The sequence below is a fragment of the Panthera leo genome, chromosome D3 (assembly GCF_018350215.1).
Source record: "Panthera leo isolate Ple1 chromosome D3, P.leo_Ple1_pat1.1, whole genome shotgun sequence".
Taxonomy (NCBI): Eukaryota; Metazoa; Chordata; class Mammalia; order Carnivora; family Felidae; genus Panthera; species Panthera leo.
In genome coordinates, this window is record NC_056690.1 from 45,972,113 (window position 1) to 45,991,961 (window position 19,849).

Genomic DNA, 19,849 nt, shown 5'->3' on the forward strand with positions numbered 1-19,849 from the left:
AAAAGTCCACTTAAGGAGCTGGCTCTGGTCCAGAGTAATCCTCGAGAGTGGAGGAGAGAGGTTCTCAGGTGGCACTGAGCGGCTTTGGCATTTGGGCAGGTAAGGTCACTCCTGCCACAAACGGGAAATCAATGAGTAGCACTAAAAAGCTCCTGGTATTTCTAGAGGCTGTGAGAAGCCTCGGTTAAAGCAGTGTGATAGCTGTGAGTCAAGGAAAACCAGGTAAAAAAAATGTTACTGCATCCTTGGGGATTCCAGGTGGTTACAGCAGGGGTGGGGGAGGGCGAGGAGGAACTACGCGCTGTGTTTCTGGTCACGTGTCACGTTTCTGGTCACATGCCGCTTGGTCACCTCTGTACCCTCCTCTCAGAATCTCTCAGGCTGATCCTCTGCACTCTACCCCTCAGCCCTACCATACCACGTTTGAACATACTGAAAAGGGCTTATCTGCCTTAACTATAACTTTATCCAATGCTTACTTATAGAATACTATACTTAAATTCCAAAAAGTCTCATGTAAATATAAAATTTAAAAAACAAGTCTGAAACCAAAGGAATTTGGGCAGTTTGAGAAGGCTTTATTTTCCCTATTAGACTTTTCTGAACTTAAAAAAAGTTCTAATATTTACTTAGAAATTATGAACACTGGGTGATGTATGGAATTGTTGAGTCAGTATATTGTACACCTGAAACTAATGTAACACTGTTAATTATACTAGAATTAAAAATAATAACTACCTTAGAAATGTACTTATTCCTAGGAAGTAAAATTGACATGGTATAGAAGGGATGTTGGTTTGGGAGTCAGGGGGCCTGAATTCTTGGTCTGATCCTTCTACTAGCTGGTTACGGCCTTGGACATTTTATTTAGCTTCTCTGGGGCCTCAGTTTTCCCATCTGTAAAATGGGAGGGGAAATTGATCTCTAAGGTCCTCTCCAGCTCCCAATTTTGTGAAATGAATGTACCAGTAATGACACTGAACTGTTTTGGGAACTGTGGGGGTGGAAGGCTATTAGCCCAACTTGCTTTTAAACTCAGCACAATGAACAAATGGCTGCAAGGCATCTATTAAAAACCTTTTGCATAATTAAGTGTATCCTGTAATCAGTGCTAACAAGAAAGAGCTAATCTTTCATTAAATTAGTTTTTAATTTAATTCTATCCTAATTTAATTTTGCATCACTTAAAATGTATGTTTTTAAATGGGTACTGAAATTAATTCGTTCTTTGCTTAACCTGCCACAAGCTGAGTGCTTAGTCTTCCAGTTTCCTTGGCAATTGTTGCTAATGCCACAGTTCTCTTTTAAAGCATTTCTTAGATTCTCTGGTGGTTGAGTTGAATGCTTTAAAAAAAAATGCATGACAACAAACAACTTGCTGAAGGAGAGGCTGGATTAATAGCATATTCCCTTATAATCATGTGCTGATGTGTTATCTTTTTCAAAGGCTTGCTTGTCTCTGGCACATCACAGTTTGCTAGTAAGTTAGGGTCCTGCACCTACCTAGAATGAATTAAGCATTCACAGAGTGTTTAGACTGAGGAGTTTTCCGCCTGCCTGGTGGTTACCTTGTATCCTAGTATTAAGGACTTGGGACATTGCTACCAGGTGCCCAGAAAAACCTCAGTTCAGTGGTGGCAAATTTGGCAGCTGTCTCCACCTGCTCCTATTTTCCAGCCTGTCTCAGTTGGCTACTGCACCATAAAGTGTTAACTGATGCCTCCTCCCTTCCCTGTGAGTGGCAAAACCACCTGTGGCCCTTTTGCCGCCTTCCAGTTCTAGCAGAAGATGGGGGGGGGGGGTGTAGTTTGTGCTCCAACCTGAAGGATAACAAACAGCTCTTCTTTTTGCAGGCATGGGAAGCAGAGAGAAGCTCAGGTCTTCTGTCCTCTGGGCTGGGCTGGGCTGGGTACCAGCTTCCTGCTGCTGGGGGCAGGAGTACCTATCCACTACCCCCACAGTCTAGCTCTTGGCTCACTGCCCTCCATCTGGGTGGCTCAGGAGGCTCTCCTTTTTGGGAGGAAGCAGGGTAAGGGTGTGAGGACACTCCTGGATACTTAGGCCCTATCCAGAAACCAAAGGAAGCATAACCTTCTGCTTTCAGAGATTCTCCTCTCTCCAGTGGCTATCTCTAGAATCTTCTGCAGTGTGTGTGAGAGACAATTGGGGACCTTGGGTGGGCTGCAGCCTCAAAGAGTCATTTTGGAGATAGACCTGAGGCAGTTTAGGGTCCTGGGTCTGCCTCCGGGAAGCTGCCCAAAGAAGGCAGAGTGAGGTTCCATGCCCTTGAACCTCAGTAAGACTAAATCTAACTTTGGAACCCTGGATTAGGAAGGGGTTGATGGGTGCCGTCTATTCAAACCCTGCCTGAAGGCCACAGGAAGCATCTACTAAATACAGGTCTTTAAAAGAATATGTCTTAAATCTAAGAATTCAGGACCCTTAGTCACAGCTGCAATTTTAAGAATATAGGAAGCAAATAATAACAAAATATGCATCCTTTGTAGCTAATGGTTGGTTAATCACAACACTGAAATTTGTGTATGAATATTTACATGTGTATACACACATATGAATGTGAATGCTTGTATTTGAATGTGTCAGTGCTTGTATTTGAATGTGTCACTTGACAGTTTATGACTCTCTCCTATGTATTATTAACATTTCATCCTCACAACAACGCCAGGAAGGATCTGAAATCTTACTAGTGATAGGTCAGGGTGTCGGAATTGGTGGTGAGTTTGGGGCTGAAGGAGGGGAAGACTGGTTTCTGAAGTGTCTTGCAGGGCCACACAGGCTCTGAGCATGGTCCACGGACCCTGCCTTGATGTAGTGGACATGACTTGAAGGGAGGCTTTCCTTCCTGTAGACCAAAGGACTGGGAAACCCTGGTTTCCTGATGAAAGCTACCAGATATCTGATCTGATGTCTCTGCTTTAGCCTGTACTGCATCCACTTCAGTATGATTTTTTTTTTTTTCCTTCAAATTAAATGGAAAAAAAAAAATCATTCTCAGCACTCTCAGGGAATGGCTTCTAGGAAGACTGGCCCTTACTAGAGGCTGGCTAAGGGGGCTTGGAGGGATGTACACCTGAGGTCTGGACTGGGGACAACACCCAGTTTCCTTGAGCTGGGCCCTTAGAGTGGGTATGCAAGTCTGCTAGTTTGCCCGCTCCCCAGTCCTGTACCCTAGCCTGTCCCCACATCCCACCTGCGCTCAACTGTACATCCTTGTTGGGTTATCTTGTTAGTCTTACCTGAAGCCTCAAAGTTCGGAACTGACTAAACTTAGCTGGTGGCCCCAGCCCAGACCTCAGTGTAGCTTTGGGAAGCCAGGCACTGCTACTCCAAAACTCATTCTTGAAGCATAAGGTCCCAGGTACCCAGGCCCCATGGCAGGAGCCAGCCCTTAGGACCCATGGTCAGAAAGGCTTGAGTAAGACAAAAATTTTGGTAGCAAAAACCCAAATAGAAATGTCACAGCTCCCTTTTTCAAGACAAGACCAAATTTCAAACTCCTGTTTGTTGATTTTTTTTTTTTATTGCTGTTTTGCTTCTTGCAGTTGCCAGGTGAACTTTGAAAAATAGACAAATAAGCTCTTTTTAGCCTGTGGGTCAGTTCTGTTAGTCCTGTAGTGCAAGCAAATGCCGTATATTCCAGGAAAAAGGTAATTGGAATTCAAGTCATTTTGTTCAACAAATATTCATTTACAATTTATCTTGAAAACAGAAAGAAAGAAAGAAAGAAAGAAAGAAAGAAAGAAAGAAAGAAAGAAAGAAAGAAAGAAAGAAAGGAAACAGCCACTAGCTGGGCCTCTGCTTCCAGGCATAGTCAAGTTAAGCATTGAAGCAGCTGTCCAGGTGGCTCAGGGCAGAGTCCTGCTACAGAAGAAAAATGATTTGGTGTTGTTTTTAAACTGAATTTTCCAATGTTTTTCTTCCCCCTCTAAATTCTTTAAATTTACCATTTTCAGTTCCCATTACTGTTGTTGATACAGGAGAATTCTTTTTAAGATGACAAGAAAGAATAATGACTTTGGAATCCGTGTAGGTTATGTTATTGTAACTGAGGACAATAGTTTTCATTAGCTGGCTTTCCAGAGACCCATATAAATTATCATCAGGATTATCAAGGAAGTTGTCTTTCGTTGTTGTTTTTTTTTTGTTTGTTTGTTTTTTTTAAAGCTTCCTTGCTTCCAGCCGTATTGTCCTCATTATCCTCAGGGATGATTCAAACCATTTGTCTGGTCTTCCTTCCTGTCTTTTTGTGGAGATGTCTCAGCTGTCCTGCAGGCAACTGACCGGGTTTTTGAAATGACTTTATTTTTCAGATGTCGAACTCTCTCAGGTTCGCCCAGACCAAAGAACTTTAAGAAGATTCATTTTATCAAGAACATGCGGCAGCACGATACCAGGAATGGCAGGTACCACTGTGACAGAAGTTGCCCCACCAGCCTCCCTGTTGTGGGAGGGGAGGGAGGGTCTGGTGTGGATGGGAGGAGGGGGGCCATTTAAACGGCCAGAGCTCTGCAAAGAGAAACCCACACTGTTAAGATGAACAGGACTTCATGGAACCTTCCCAGACTCTTTCTAACCCCCTCCCACCAGAAGTCTATAAAAAATAATGCTGCTTGATAGCGCCCAAAAGCTTGGTGAGAGTTTTAGGTTAACCGCAAATGGAATATTAAATAGCACTCGAATATATTTTTATAGAAAACTGAAGAGAGAAAGTTGCTTTTTTTTCTTTTTCTGCTTTGTTGGGCTTTGTTTTCTTTTTTTTTTTTTTTTTTTCATGAGGGCTACATGCTCTGGTCAGTAAATAATCCCATCAGATCTGTGCCTGAACTTGGTTTTGGTGCTAACTTTGCTGACTGTCTTTAGGAAAGCAGAATGACAACTTTGCCAGCAGATTCTTTTTGGGCGCTGATTCGAATGCCTGGGCCTGCTGACATCTGGAGCACATGTTTCTCCAGCTCTTCCGTTGCTCTTTTGGAAAGTACTATTAAATGAAAATTACCGTAATTGAAATTCATATAACCTTGGTATTAAAACTCTCGCAACAAATAGATCAGAATCCTTGTTGCTGGCATGCTTATGACTGAATAGCCACGTCCGTTCATGGGAGCCTGACAACAGCATGGGGACAGAGCCCCATAACTCTCGGGGTCCCTCATGCCCTTTACCTTTTAGGAATGTCTCCCTCCCACTGACCCATGACCTGGAAAGTGGTTTCTCTTGAATGGGAGAGTTAGAGATATCGCCCCAGCAGAGGTCCTGCCACAAAGACCATTTTGTGTTATTGCCTCCTGATATACAGAAAACCGTATGGGCCCTGCTAATCTCTAATCCATACCAAGTGCAAATTGGTAAACAAGTGTGTAGTTAGACTCATGGAATGACTAAGGCCCAGCATACTTGCCTGTTATTTGGTATAAAAAACACTGTATAACCCCCAAAATAACACTGATGATTACAGTTTTTAAAGACTTGTTTTTTTGAAGTTAATATCTGATTTTTTAAACCGACTTAAATAGGGAACATAATTTTACAGCTCTTCCATGATTTCAGAATAGCAGAACTGCGCTCTTTCATCAAATAATGTTTACGTAGTTAGTGTATATTCCTATTTTAAATAGAGCTTTTAGTGAAAATATACCCGGCTGTCCTCTGTTGCAGAGATTGCTCTGAATTTCTCTCACTGCATCTCACCCTCACGCTTACTGGGCTTTATTCCTTTGACCATAGCGTTTTATTCTTCCTTTGAGGCTCTTAACTTAAACCTCACTCATGCCATTTTTAGTATAATTGCTCATTGTTTATTTACATTTGTGTTCTTTTCATAATCTCTTTAACCATAAAATAAACAGATAGCCTTTAATTCCTAAATCCAGTCAAGACCAAGCCAAAGGAGTGTGCCAAACAGATAGGATAGCCTTCCCCACCTCTCAAGGTGGGGATGCTGTCGAGGTCGCAGAGGCAGCCGACCACCTGGCCTGGTGGGGTAGTGACAGGATGTAGTTAATAAAATGTGTGGCCCGATGGGACTGCCAGCGCACATGACAGAGCCGGCCTTCCCGGCACACCCTTGACCCAGGAACAACATAAACAGTCCAGAAAGCATTCAGTTGCTAGCAGTTTTGCTGGGGAATTTTCAGAGGGAGCCAGGAAGGATTATTAGCTTATCTGAAGATCTGAGAACTGGAATTGATGGCAGGAAAGCAAGCTGAGAGCTGTTGTGGGGCCACAGGCTGTGGTCTGTGCCACGGCCGGTTGTATCTGCCCAGGTAAGAGCTGCTTTTCCTGTGCCAGAGGAAGATGAAAGGGCTGCAGGTGCTCTCCCTCCTTCCTCTGTGTTTTTAGCAAGGGTGTATCGACCTTAGATGGATGAAAGAAAGAATTGGAGAGGGCACCAGGAAGATAATACGGTTTCTGAGGTGACAGAAGGAAATTGTGGTCAAGAGCTGATGAATAGGAGGAGGATATGACCAGCCTTTTGAGAAAGGAAAGGAGAGTTGCCCCCCCCCCACCCTTGGGCAGCAGGCATGAGATCGTCCTGGCAGAGGGACATGTGGATGAGCTCTGGTCCAGCAGCGGTGGAGAGGAGGGATCCTGGTCATGCTCTTGGAAGAGAGGACTACTGCATCGGCAGGGGTCTCTGAATCTCCCACCTTCCACGTACTGAGGCACATGCACAACACCACACCAGAGGGTGCATTCCTGCAGCGAGGATCGAACTCAGGTTTCTTGCCTGTGTTGGGAGGAATGAGGCTTTACAGAGAAGGCTGGAGGTGTTCATTAAAGAGCTTGGAGGGCTGTACAGAAAATGGAATGGCCTCAGTACTGGTATCCTGACTCCTCTTTAACTGGGGAAAGAGACTGAGAAGGGGCCTGCAGAGTCCCCAGGCCCAGTCCTTCAGCGGTTCCCACTCATGGTTGTGCCAGCTCCCAAGTCACCTTGTGACCACTGACTAGCACAGACCAGCCTCTCAAGACTGCACCCGCATCTGGGGCCCATTTGCTGCTCTGGAACTGAAGACCTCGGTGTTGAGGCTGCTCTGTCCCCAAGCCCGCTGACCGTGAGACTGAGGCACCAGTATAGATTGGGGGTTTGAGCTCAAAGCTCAGCAAGGACCAGTGCGGCTGACCCCAGGAGAGGAGAGCATCTGTTGTGAGACTCAGTGCCCGACCTGTGAGTGTGAAGCACAACTTAAGATGAGAAGGAGAAAAACTGAGAACCAAGTATGATAAAAGACCATACTTGCATCCAGCCCAAGTGGGTATAAAATGATCAGTAATATCAAAGGTAATCACTTAGAAACAAACTTTGGGGTCTCGGCCAGCCTCGTGTTCTCCCACTTCTCTCTGTGACATTAGAGGAATCTCTACTGATGTGTGAAGCAGAGGTGAGCACCTTCAATGGAAGATGTGGTTCTGATGGAGGATGGAATCTGCTTTAATGAAAAACTACCTTCACCTTCTTCAGAATCAGTGGAGCTTGTGTGACTGGCCTTGGGCACCTGCTGGAAGGCTTTGTGTGCGGATAAAGCACAGAGCACCAAGCTCAGGGTGTTTGGGGGTCATGTTGCAGACCCTTAAGCAAGGTGGGGCTGCGAAGGATGGAGCCTAGGTATAGGTTACAGACCCAGTGATGGAAGCTTCAGCTCTGCCTTTGGGACCACATGCCATCATGAGTTCTTTACCAGCCCTGCATGGTGCTTCAGCTCCTGGCAGCTCGGGGAAGTGGTGAAGGGAGCTGCTGTGCTCTGGTTTCACTTCTGTTCTAACACAAAGACAGGTTGGTGATGGGAAAGTTGTGTCGGACTTGATGTTTGTGAAAAGAAGCAGTGCTTGGCTGGGTTTTAGAAAGATAGATCTCAGAAAATTCAGACTACGAAGTCGATTCTGGTGGCTGCAACCACATGTCCAAAGGGATTATAAAGTATGAGTATCATAAAGTGATAATGGGTAACATTTATGGAGTGTTTACTGGGTACCAGGCTTCTAAGTACTTTATTTCATTAACTCAACTCAGGAGGTGTTTGTGGAGTGAGTGGACAGAGGTTTCAAATGACTTTCAGTCTTCAGAACTATGTATCTTGAGGAATGGAAAGAATTTAGAAACACAGATAATCCTTGAAACAATCTTATGAGGAAGGTATTGCTGTTGCGTTAAGTAGAATGATGCCTGCCAGAGATGTCCATATCGTAACCCTGTAAATATGCTGGTTACATGGGGGGGGGGGGGGGGGCTAGGTCTTTGACCAGCTGCCCTTAAAATAACAGGATTATCCTGGATTATCTGGGTTTGCCCAAAGTAATCACTGGCTTCTTAAAGGCAGTAGAGGGAGTCAGGAGAGTCAGTGTCAGAGTGATGTGAGAAAGACTTAACTGGCCATGGCTGGCTTTGAAGATGGGGAAAGGAGCCATAAGCCAAGGAATATGGTGGCCCCTAGAACCTGGAAAAGGCAAGAAAACAGGTACTTTTTTGAGCCTTCCTTCAGTGGGAACTGGCTCTAACCCCTCTGTGTTGGCACCACGAGACCCGTTTCAGAGTTTTTACCACCAGAGTCATAATAACTCCTTTGTTTTAAGCCACTGACTTTGTGATAATTTGTTACTGCAGCCATAGGAAACGAAAACACTCATCATCCCAGTTAACAAGGGAGGAAGCTGGAGTGCATGGCTGGAAAGTAGGGGGTGGAATCCACATCTAGGCATTGGATTTTAAAACTCATTCTCCTAATAAGGGAAAGGTGGGCAACAAAAATCCAAATATAAGACAGCATGTCATGGTGAAATTTGAGAAAACTATTGAATTCTAATTTTTAAAATCCATTAGCTAAAGACTAAAGACTAATAAAAGAATGGCTTAAGAAAACTTATAAGAATAGTGTGAAGGGCCCTAAAGTCCATAGTGAAGGAAAGACTGATGAAAGAAAAATTGGCACCCTCATACGTAGCTGGTGGGAATGTAAAAGCCACTACGGAAGACAGTTTGGCAGTTCCTCAAGAAGTTAAACATAAAATTACCTTATGACCCAGCAATTCTTCTACCAGGTTAAGGCCTAAAGGAATTCAAAAGAGGAACTCAAACGCATAGTTGTATGCCCACGGTCATAGCATAGCAACATCATTTACAACAGCCCAAAGGTGGAAACAACCTCAGTGTCCATGAGCAGATAAGTGGATAAACAAAATATGGTATGTTCATACAAAGGAATATTATTCAGCCGTAATAAGGAATGAAGTGCTGATACATGCTATGATATGTATAAACCCTGAAAACATTATGCTGACCGAAATAAGACACAAAAGTTAAATAGTGTATGATTCCATTTATACAGAATACCCAGAATAGGTAAATTTATAGACAGTAGCAGATGAACAGTTACCAGGGACTGGGTGAAGGGACACAGAGTTGCTGTTTGGGGCAATGGGAAGGTTTTGGAAATAGTGGAGATGATGGCACAGTATTGTGCACGTACTTAATGATGCTAGATTGTACGCCGAAAAATGGTCAAATGTATATTACATATAAATATAATGTATTTTGTGCCAATAAAAGAAAATGCCAGCGATAGCTATGGTCCTTTTAAAACCATATTCAAAAGAGGGAGGGGAGGGATGGTAAACTTCTTGGGGCTAATGGTACAAGGACAGAGCAAATGTCCGCTGCTGGCTGTTTTAGCTTCAAGTACAGCTGTGAAGTACAGACTCTAAACAGAGCAGTGTTCTCGGAGCAGTGTTCTCAGCATACTGGAGGCACTCAGGAAACAGATATCATTTATTGTGGAAGAAGCAAATGGAGAAGCCTTACATTTTAAGTGAGTTCTAGTCTTTGGGACTAGATCCCAGGAAATGGAAAGAATTCAGAAACACAGATGATCTTTAAGATGCCATGGAGAATAAAAGAAGTTCTAAGTCGAATGGCAGCCAGATGTTGCCTTCAAAAAGTCAAAAAGAGACTAAGGTGGTAGCAGAGGGTGAGTTCTAATAATCACAGGCTAGCAAGCAAGCCCAGAGCAGATTGCGAGCAAAGCTCTGGAAGGGACTGGGAAGCAGATGGTTTTCAGAAGTCAGCATGACTTCACTGAGAAAAAGTCATGCTAAGTTAACTTCATCTCTGTATTGATGGAATAACTAGGGTAGTAAATGAGAAGACTGCCATAGACATGACATTTCTTGATCTCGGAGAAATGTTAGACTGTTCGTCATTATCACACATGCCAGCGTTTGCTGGGTGATTGTGAAGCTGGAGAACCTGCAGGCAGCGGGAAGTTGTTAGCCGGCTCTAGTCAGCCTGAAGGGAGGTTGAAGAAGAATAGCACATGGTATTCCCTCGAGCGTATTGCCTCCTCTGCAGAGGGAAGGCCAGTACGCCTCAAACGGGAGACCAAAGGCAGGAAGAGAAGGAGGATGTGTTACTGATGAGGACCACGCAACTCAGTCCCACAATCGCTGGAAATGCTAGGCCCAGCTCACTGAGATTAAACCCAGCAGGGATAATAAATGCAGTCGAGGTAGATGATCATTTACAGTACAGGATAAAGGCTTTTCACAAGTTTGTTTGAAAGATCTTGTGGAATTTAGATAGACTGTGTTTTCCAGAGAGCCTAGCAGTGTGTTGGAACTACAGAGTGAGCTAATTAACTTGTCCTAATGGAGGGAAATGTATCGCTTTCACACCCAGCCTGGGTCAGTCCCATCTGCCATGTTGCGATCAGCCTGAGTGCCCTGTTTTAGAACACTGGATTTGTATTGGGATGGCCTCACTGCAGCGGACTAGGATTTTCTAAGCCCCTTCTTTACGGAAGGATGGATGATTACGTGTAGCAAATGGGAACAGCCAGGTTGTCCATCTCGTTTCAGTGAACTGCCTTATACATAAACAGCCATTTTGGGGGAAGGAGACATGTGCATCCAGACAGAAGGTGCTGGTAGAGTAGTTCCTTAACTACACAGAATGCAGAGTGATACCCGTAGAGGTACTGGCCTGCCCTGTGCTGGGACTGCTTCAGGTGATGGGATGTATCTGTAAATGAAGCAGACAAAGATCCCGCTTTAAGGACTTACTGGCTAGCTGGGGAGGCAGCCAAGAAAACCTGTCCTGTCAGAGATGGGACAGATGTGCTGTGGAGGAAAGCTGAAGTAGCTGAGGGGTTGGGGGTGTGGAGACAGGGCGTGTGGTGGGCCAAGGCTTCACTGATGAGGAGACTTTTAAGCAGAGGTCTGAAGGAGGCGAGGGAGCCAACCCTGTGCTGTCCCCGCCAGTGGGGAAGGACATGGAAGGTGGGTGGGACGGCAACTGCGGAGTCACTAAGGCTGGATCGTTCACTGACGAGTGTGTCTGAGGAACTTTAGGAAAGTTGGTGTCGGTGGAGTAGAGACAGGGAGAGAGGAGGAGACAAACCCTGAGAAGTCCTGCAGGATAGATTGTGATGATGTCTGCTTTTATTGTCAGCAAGATGAGAGCCATGGAGGGTGCCGAGCAGAGAGGACCAGTGTGGTCTGACTTGCATTTGAACAGGAGCTTAACCAACCATCAAGGGCAAGCATTGCAGGACCTTTTTGGTAACCTTATTCTTACAGAAAATTAAGGGATGTGTATATTGTGTATTGTCTTTTAAAAGAGACAAGTTTTTTCAAAGATTTTTTTAAGATTTTTGATTTAAGATTAAATTAAAATTAAAATTTAGATTTAAAATTAAATTAAATAAATTAAATTAAATTAAATTAAATAATTTAATATTTAATATTATTTAAATTTAAATTTAAATTTTTTTATTTATTTATTATTTATTTATTATTTAAATTTAAATCATTAATATTTAAATAATAAATTAATTAAATTAAATTAAATTAAAATTAAAATTAAAATTAAGATTTAAGATTTTTTTAAGATTTTTGATAGCATGAGCAGGGGAGGGGCAGAGAGGGAGACACAGAACCCAAAGCAGGCTCCAGGCTCTAAGCTGTCAGCAATGAGCCCTATGTGGGGCTCAAACCACAAGATCATGACCTGAGCCGAAGTCAGACGCTTAACCAACCGAGCCACCCAGGTGCCCCTGATAATGAAGTTTAAAAATGACTTGAGTGGTGCCTGGGTGCCTTGGTTGGGCGTCCAACTCTTGATTTTAGCTCAGGTCATGATCTCATGGCTCACGGGATCAAGCCTGCTTGGGATTCTCTCTCTTCCCCTTTCTCTGCTCTTCCCCTACTCATTCTGTCTCTCTCAAAATAAACAAACTTCTAAAAATGACTTGAGGCCTCTAGAAAGTTGTTACAGATACATGAGCAAAACCCTCTGTCACAAAAGAGAGGTGACCAGTGATCAACAGTGATCCCATGCCAGAGTGTCTGGAACAGGCCCCCCGAAAATCCTGTGAAGGAGGGTGGTTGGCAAGCGGGATCTGCTGCTGAGTAGAGAAAAGCCAGGTACCCTTCGATTTCCTCTGCATCTGTGCCAAGAGCCCCACTGTCTGCTGGCGACAAGAGGTTAAACACAAGTGACGACAAACCTCGTCGTCAGGGACAAGATACACCTTTGAAAATGACCAACATTACAAGGCCAGCTAGTACGAGTGGAGAGCTGATTGCTGGGGAGGTAGAACTGGGCCATCGGAATGGAAAGTGGAGCCTCTAAGCCTGAAGATCAAAGACTAGCAGGTGGCCTAGTGACCTTTCAGGAATGTCTTAGTGACCCTCATGGTCCTATTAGGAAAGGACCTTTTCTCCTGGTGCTTCCAGTTCCCGAGCCACAAACATTTGTCTTTGAGAATGATAGGAGACAAGAGCCGTCATTTCAGATGGGTGACCCCCCTCCCTCAGGCGTATAGCCGTTATTTGGCACTGTTTGGAAGTGATCTGGTTTTCAGACGTCTGGCTGCCAAGTACACTGGAAGTGCCCACCTCCTGGGTCTGCTTTGAGAACCATTTCACTCAGAACAGGCAGAGAAATGTTCTTTGCCGTGACTGACTGGGCTGTCTCCTCCTTTGGGAGGAATTTTCAAAGAGGTTTGAAAGGGTTTGAGAATGACAAAGAAGTGAGCTAGACCATTGCGTCTTTAAAGTGTGGACTCAGTAGGAAGGAAAAAATATAAAAGATTTCGGCGCCCTTTATCTGCTTTCCAAAGTCAGTTGGTAAAAGTATGGTAACTGAAGTCAGGTTGCAGCCTTTCCTTTTTATACTGAAAATTTTGGAGGGAGGGCAGGGGACGGGTAATAACTAAATTAAGAGCTTGCCTGTGATCTCATCAGTCCCAATCTGTCAGCCTAGTTTAGTTTGAAAAATGAGTTGGAGGAAATGGCACATCTCAAAAAAAATAAAACCCCTAGTTAAGTTGTGGACTGGCCTTCTTGAAAGTGGAAAAATGGCATTGCCTTTTCTCCCTCAAATGAATGCATCTGACTTGATAGATGGTGAGCCTCTTCTGTGAGGCTCCGTGCAACATCTGCCCTTCCCAAACAGGCTTTTCCCATCAAAGAACTCTTGTTGCTCCTTACAAAACCAGAACCCGCCATTCCCCAGTAGCACTGGCTGGCGCAGAGGCATCCTTATTTGTATTCATCTGTCTGTAACCAGCCGACAGCACAACCTCAGGCCTGGGGGCTACGAGCAGACAGACTGAAGAAGCCTTCGGCAATCCCCAAGCCTCCCTTAGATTCGGCCCGAAATGGCCCCCAGGATCACCCTCCGGTGTGCTGACCCAGTGGCTTTCCTTTGCACCTTCCCTGGTGCTGCGAGTGGCAGGAGCGAGGGAGGAGCTGGGCACGTAGACCACCCGCCAGGGATGCTTGTGCCTTGGGGTGCGCACCGCATGCTAGCTTCTATTATTTGTGTCTAAGAAACAGGGAGGTTATACTGGGACTCTGCACCAAGCTTTGCAGGGATTACTGTCAGTGCTTCGCACGCACAGATGTATTCAAAGTGTACAAGCACTTGTTGCTTTTCAACCGGTTTGATTTACAGGAAGTAAAATGAGCCACAGAGAAAGAGTTTGGGAGTTGGGCAGAACCTTCTCTGGGTGGTTCTGCTTCAATTCTCTGCTTGGTGAGAGGGCTTGGGGACCCCGGGGGAGACCAGATCGTGGTCCCCACCAGTGGTATGCAGCAGTTGGAGGAGAAAACCATAATGCAGATGGCTTCGGGCCAGGGCCTGCGACACAGCTACCAGTGCTATCCTGGAAGTGCAGAAGAGCAGGTAGCAGAGGGCTCCAGGGCTCAAGGGGAGACTTCCTTAAACTCGCGCTCGGCTTGTTTTCCTCCCATCTCCCTGTTAGTGAATTCTTAGGCTGAGTCCCAACCCCAGTACTTCAGAATGTGATCTCATTTGGAAATAGAGTTGTTGCAGATGTAATTAGTTGAGATTGTACCAGAGCAAGGTAGGCCCATAATCTTAATATTGGTGCCCTTGTTAAAAGGGGGAAATTTGGAGACAGACCTGCACACAAGGAGAATGCCGTGTGTTATATTGCTGCCTGCTGAGGCACTACCAGAAGCTGGCAGAGAGGCCTGGAGCAGACCCTTCTTTGGTGCCTTCATCAGAGGGAGTATGGCCTGGTGGACACCTTGGACTGGGACTCTGGGCCTCCCGGAGCAAGAGACCACTGGTTCTGGTGTGTAAGCCATTCAGCACGTGGCCCCTTGTTATGGCAGCCCCTGCAGACACACTCCCTTTCTTGTTCGCGTGGCTGTTAGGCGCTCCACTGCCTGTCCTGTTGTGGGGAGCTCACCTAGCCACAGTTTTGGTCATGGTCACTGTCACCGTCACAGTCACTAGTCACCATCTTAACCACCCCCAGGCTTCTTGTGCCTCAGGACCCACTCCCTCCCCAGTTTGGGAAGCCTTTCAGGAGCTGGCCTGCAACCTTAACCTGTTTCTGCTCCTCCTCTACTGCCAAGCCACCATCCAGCTATGCAGAATTATTTACAGTAGTTGCATGGTTATGAGAAGAGTTTAGTGATCCATGGAAGAAATAGCCACAGAAATTACACATGGAGCTGAAATATTGTGCTTTAACTTAAAGCATATTGGTGGTCATCCGTTCAGCAGGTTTCTTGTTTGTTTGTTTTATTGAGGACATTTTATTTAATTTTTGAAGTTTATTTTTATTTTATTTTGAGAGAAAGTGCAAGAAGGGGGAGGGGCAGAGAGAGGGGGAAAAATCCCAACCGACGTGGGGCTCGAACTCCTAAAACTGTGAGATCGTGACCTAAGCTGAGATCAAGAGTTGGATACTTAACTGACTGTGCCACTCTGGTGCCCCATTCAGCCGGTTTTTTGATGCCAAAAAAAGGTTTTTCTTTGCTTTTGGGCCCATGGATCAGACTCTGTCTCTGGCATCAAAGCCACATATCGTTATTCCCACCTATTGCTGCCATGTCCAGATTGGATTTATTTTATTATTTAAAAGATTTTACTGGGGCGCCTGGGTGGCTCAGTCGGTTAAGCGTCCAACTTCAGCTTAGGTCATGATCTCGCGGTCCGTGAGTTTGAGCCCCGCGTCGGGCTCTGGGCTGATGGCTCAGAGCCTGGAGCCTGCTTCCGATTCTGTTTCCCTCTCTCTCTGCCCCTCCCCCATTCATGCTCTGTCTCTCTCTGTCTCAAAAATAAATAAACATTAAAAAAAAATTTTTTTTAAGATTTTACTTATTTTTAAGATTATTATGTTTTTAAGCAATCTCTGCACCCAACGTGGGGCTTGAACTCCTGACCCCAAGATCAGGAGTCACATACTCTTCCGACAAAACCAGCCAGGCACCCCCAGATTAGACTTCTTTAAAGTGACCCAAGAGGGGCGCCTGGGTGGCTCAGTCGGTTGAGCGTCCGACTTCGGCTCAGGTCACGATCTTGCGGTCCGTGAGTTCAAGCCCCGCATCGGGCTCTGTGCTGATGGCTCAGAGCCTGGAGCCTGCTTCGGATTCTGTGTCTCCCTCTCTCTCTGCCCCTCCCCTGCTCATGCTCTGTCTCTCTCTGTCTCAAAAATAAATAAAAACATTAAGAAAAAAAAATTAAAAAAAAAATAAAGTGACCCAAGAATCTAAGTGCAAAATCCAATTGGATATTCAGTGTTTTCCTAATCTTTCTAGTAACCACCCCCACCCCCCACCCAGTTTTTTCAGTGACTTGCCTTGCTTGAATATGTTTTAAAGCACTTGGTGTTTTTATAGCATTATCTCCTTTTCCCCTTCACATTTGATCAGTTTGTGTAGCTTTTGTTGAACAAATACAAGTAGCAAGCACAACTGGAGTAAACAGGTTGGGGATGTGCATAATTAACTCTTCGTAAGTAAACAACTCAGAGTGTATATTCTAGAGAACAAGCCTCCCCACCCCACCTGAGCTTTGAGTGTGTGGTGAGTGTTGGTCAGAGTGACTCACCCTGGTGGTTCAGGCACGTGGAGGTCAGCAGAGAGTTTTCTTGCACACTGCGTTCCTCAAGAGGCCTTCTGCTCTTTCTCCTGCCAGCATTGACTTAGGCAGTCCCTCCGCCAGCTTATCTTCTCCTTGCCCCTTATCCCTTAGGTCTTAACTTTGGTGTCACTTCTTCCAGGAAGCCCACTTTGCCTCCTTCAGGCCAGGTTACCGGTCCCTCAGATAACAACCTCTACTTCTCAGTCAGGGCACTCCCACCCCTATGTAAATGTACCTCCTACCCAACTGGAAGCTTTGTGAGCAGGGAGCTCTTGGCTTTGTCAGTTCCGATCCCCAAGGTCTGGCAGAGTAAGTGCTCAGAAAGTATCTGTGGAAGGGAGAGAGGAGCGGAAGAGCACACACAGCTATTTCCCGGGAGCCCTCCACCACTCCTGCTCTGTGGGATAAAGTGTGCCCCCTGAGCCGGCAGTGAAGGGCTGTGCTCGGGTACTAGCAGTGTTGGCAGTCCGGAGGGCTGTGAAGATTGGGGCGGTGTGAGCAGTCGTGAGAAGGAGATGCACACGTCCGTTGATGAGAATCTCACCAGCTTGTATTTGCAGGCTACTGAGCGCAGACCTTCAGGTGCTTTCTGCTGTCTAATCCATGCCAGCCCTGGGGCCTCCAGTTCCTTCACCCCGACCAGCTGGGGGCCTGACACGTCATTGTGACCACCATGTTTCCCTTCATCTGGTGCTCTGTATTCCCTCTTCTCACCTCTTGGAACCCCACTGCTCTTCCATGGCCTGCCCTGCCCCTGGCCTCAGCCCTGCCTCGTGCTCAGGCTTCTAGGTCCTTCCTCTCCTCAGGCTCCTTCCTTCCTTCCTTCCTCCCTTCCTCCCTCCCTCCCTCCCTCCCTCCCTCCCTCTGACTCCCAGAATTGGGAGATTGCTTTTCTTACATTTCAGGATGGAAGAGTCAGATCTCTTTGTGAAGAAAGGGCTTGGAATTCTGCAGGTTGTCTGCTCTTTGCCCTCCTCCCAAGCTCAGCACATGCCACGGTTAGGGGCCTGTTCCTAAGGAGGAAAAGCATCGCCCCCACCCATGGCTAATGAGAGCTTAAATAGAGGAAACAGAACGTTTTGGTTTTGTTTTAATTTTCATTCAAGTATGTAATCAGCCCTTCAGAAAGAGAGAGAGGGGTGTCAAGCCCCCCCCCCCCCCAGCTTGTAACATACACTGTAGGAGGAGGAAGCAGCTGGGGGTGGGGGGAGCGGGGGCTGGGAAGAGAAAGTGCCTGGCAGGCTCTAGTTCTCTGATTTCACAAAAGTCATTTGTTTTCTGGCATCAGTCTTCACAGCTTTACCTTCTCTGTGCACCAGCAACCGTGCACGAGTGCAGGGAAGACGGCCGAGCGGGAGATGGGTGGCACTGCGCAGCCATGGGAATAAAGTGACTGCACGCCAGCTGTGTTCACTTTCCAGGGCTGCCAGACTGGGTGGCTTAAAACAAAAATGTGTGCTCTCGCAGCTCCGGAGGCCACGAGTCCACAATTAAGGTGTCAGTAGGGCCGTGTGCCCCCTGAAGGCTCTTAGGGAAGTGTCACCTCTCGCCCATTCTGGCTCCTGAGGGTGGCCGGCAATCCCAGGCGGGGCATCTTTGGCTTTTGGCTGCGCCACTCCAGTCCCTGCCTCCATTGTCACGTGGCCTTCTTTCCTCTGTGTGTACGGGAGGGTCCCCCAATGTCTGTCCTGATGAAATCCAGCCATTGGTTCTAACGCCCACCCTAGTTCAGGATGACCTCATCCCAACTTGATGACATCTGCAAAGTTCAAGGTGCCACGGACTTCAACATGTTAGGATTTCAGCGTGTCTTTTTGGGGAACACAGTTCAACCACTGACCCCAGCATTTAAAAGTGTGTTCTTTCTCTTTCTGGTCATGTAGGGCATGAGCTACAGAACTAGGGAATGCGGTATTCACTTGTCCCCAGTACCTAATGTGTCACCCTGGGCTGTGTTCATGCTCATCCACCATTGTTGCGAGTGTGATTTTCTTTAACTTTAGAGTAAATGTTAGTTGCTTGTTTTATGTCCTTAAGAGCATATTTCTGCTATAATGGAATATTCCACCTGGGAGAGAGTGAACTTTCTTACAGCCAACAGAGATGCCCCAGGATTCTGGAAATAGAACAAAAAGCCAGTTTTTGGCATAAGAGGGGATATTTGAGGGTCCAGGATGTCATGAAATATTCCCTGGTCAGACATTGCTGGCTCCGGTCTAAAGGGTCGAGAGTGGATGTAATGACCGTGGTCTGTGGTGCTCTGTTAGCCATGGGGCCCGTTGTGTATCTCCTGGCTATTTGGAACACTCCAGTATCTCAGAGGCAATGTGTGCCTTTGGAAGCTTTGTGGCCTGAAGCCCTGGTTTCCTCATACCAGAAACACTTTCCTAAGCAAGGAAATGAAGTTTTATGAAGAAGAAAGACGGTGCTCTTCATGCTTCCTGGAAGGGTTTGGAAAATGTTGTCTATCCAGAAGCAGCTCTCCCCATGTGGGCTGCAGCCCTAGGAGATTTTCCCTTTGTTGTTTTATTTTGTTTTTTTGTCTTTTTTTTTTTTTTCCTTTGGCAGATGTTTGTATGGAAATGTGATCTTTAATTCCTTAAAGACCTATCCTTCTGGAGTTAATTCCTCTTTTGAAGTTACAATCTTTTGTGTAATGCTTTCTGGTCATTTTGACTCCAAGTAAAGTGTTAAATGTTACAGAAAGGAAAATTATGTGGACTTTCTGCATGCAATTTGGGCATCCAAGAAAATAACTGTATCGGTTGGAGGCCAAGACATGGAGGTGGCCAATTTCCAAAGCCCACTGGAAATGGAGTTTGGCTGTCTTCTGTCATTCTTGACAACTGCCATCTGATTGAATTCTTCCACAAATACAGAAGCACTTTAAGAAGGCAAATAAATCTGATTTTCTTCTTGGACATCACCATGATGATGGAGATTTCCCCAGTACTCACAGAGAGGAAAGCTGCAAATTCACAGGAACACTGAAGCTTTGGGGCATAGCACTTGGTTACGAGGGGCCTGCCTTTAGGTTTACACTGCTCAGAGTTGCTCTTGGAGGAGACAGAAGGCGAGAGCTTGCCACTTGTTGTTATTTGCCTGCTCTGGCTAAGGCCGAAGCCCCGCCTGGATTCAGAGCTACTTCAGGAAACACGTTGGATGCGTACCTGGGAACTCTGTCAGCTCTTTCGAACTCCCCAGGAACAGCCACAAACTTGTGCAGAGCTGCTGTGTAGGTCTCTGCTCTGTATTCCTCCTCTGAAGCCCGCATAAAGTGGAAGTCAACAGAATGGTTCAACCCCAAAAAGGGAGGGAAGTGCCCAAAGATTCAGTGGTCCTTATTTTTCTCCTCCCCACTCCAGCTGCTTGAGAATGGTCATCTGTGAAAGGACCAACCCTACTGGATTGCTGGAAAACGTTCCATATTCATAG

General features: G+C 45.9%; 1 protein-coding gene across 6 annotated transcripts in view; it reads left to right on the top strand.

Annotated features, from left to right (window-relative positions):
* CABLES1 (Cdk5 and Abl enzyme substrate 1) overlaps positions 1-19,849 on the top strand; it is a 129,344-nt gene that overhangs the window by 64,212 nt on the left and 45,283 nt on the right. For all 6 annotated transcript variants that reach the window (XM_042910328.1, XM_042910327.1, XM_042910325.1 and 3 more), the window contains one exon: positions 4,332-4,424. In XM_042910328.1, coding sequence (XP_042766262.1) covers positions 4,332-4,424 — 93 coding nt within the window. The remainder of the gene's footprint in view (positions 1-4,331; positions 4,425-19,849) is intronic.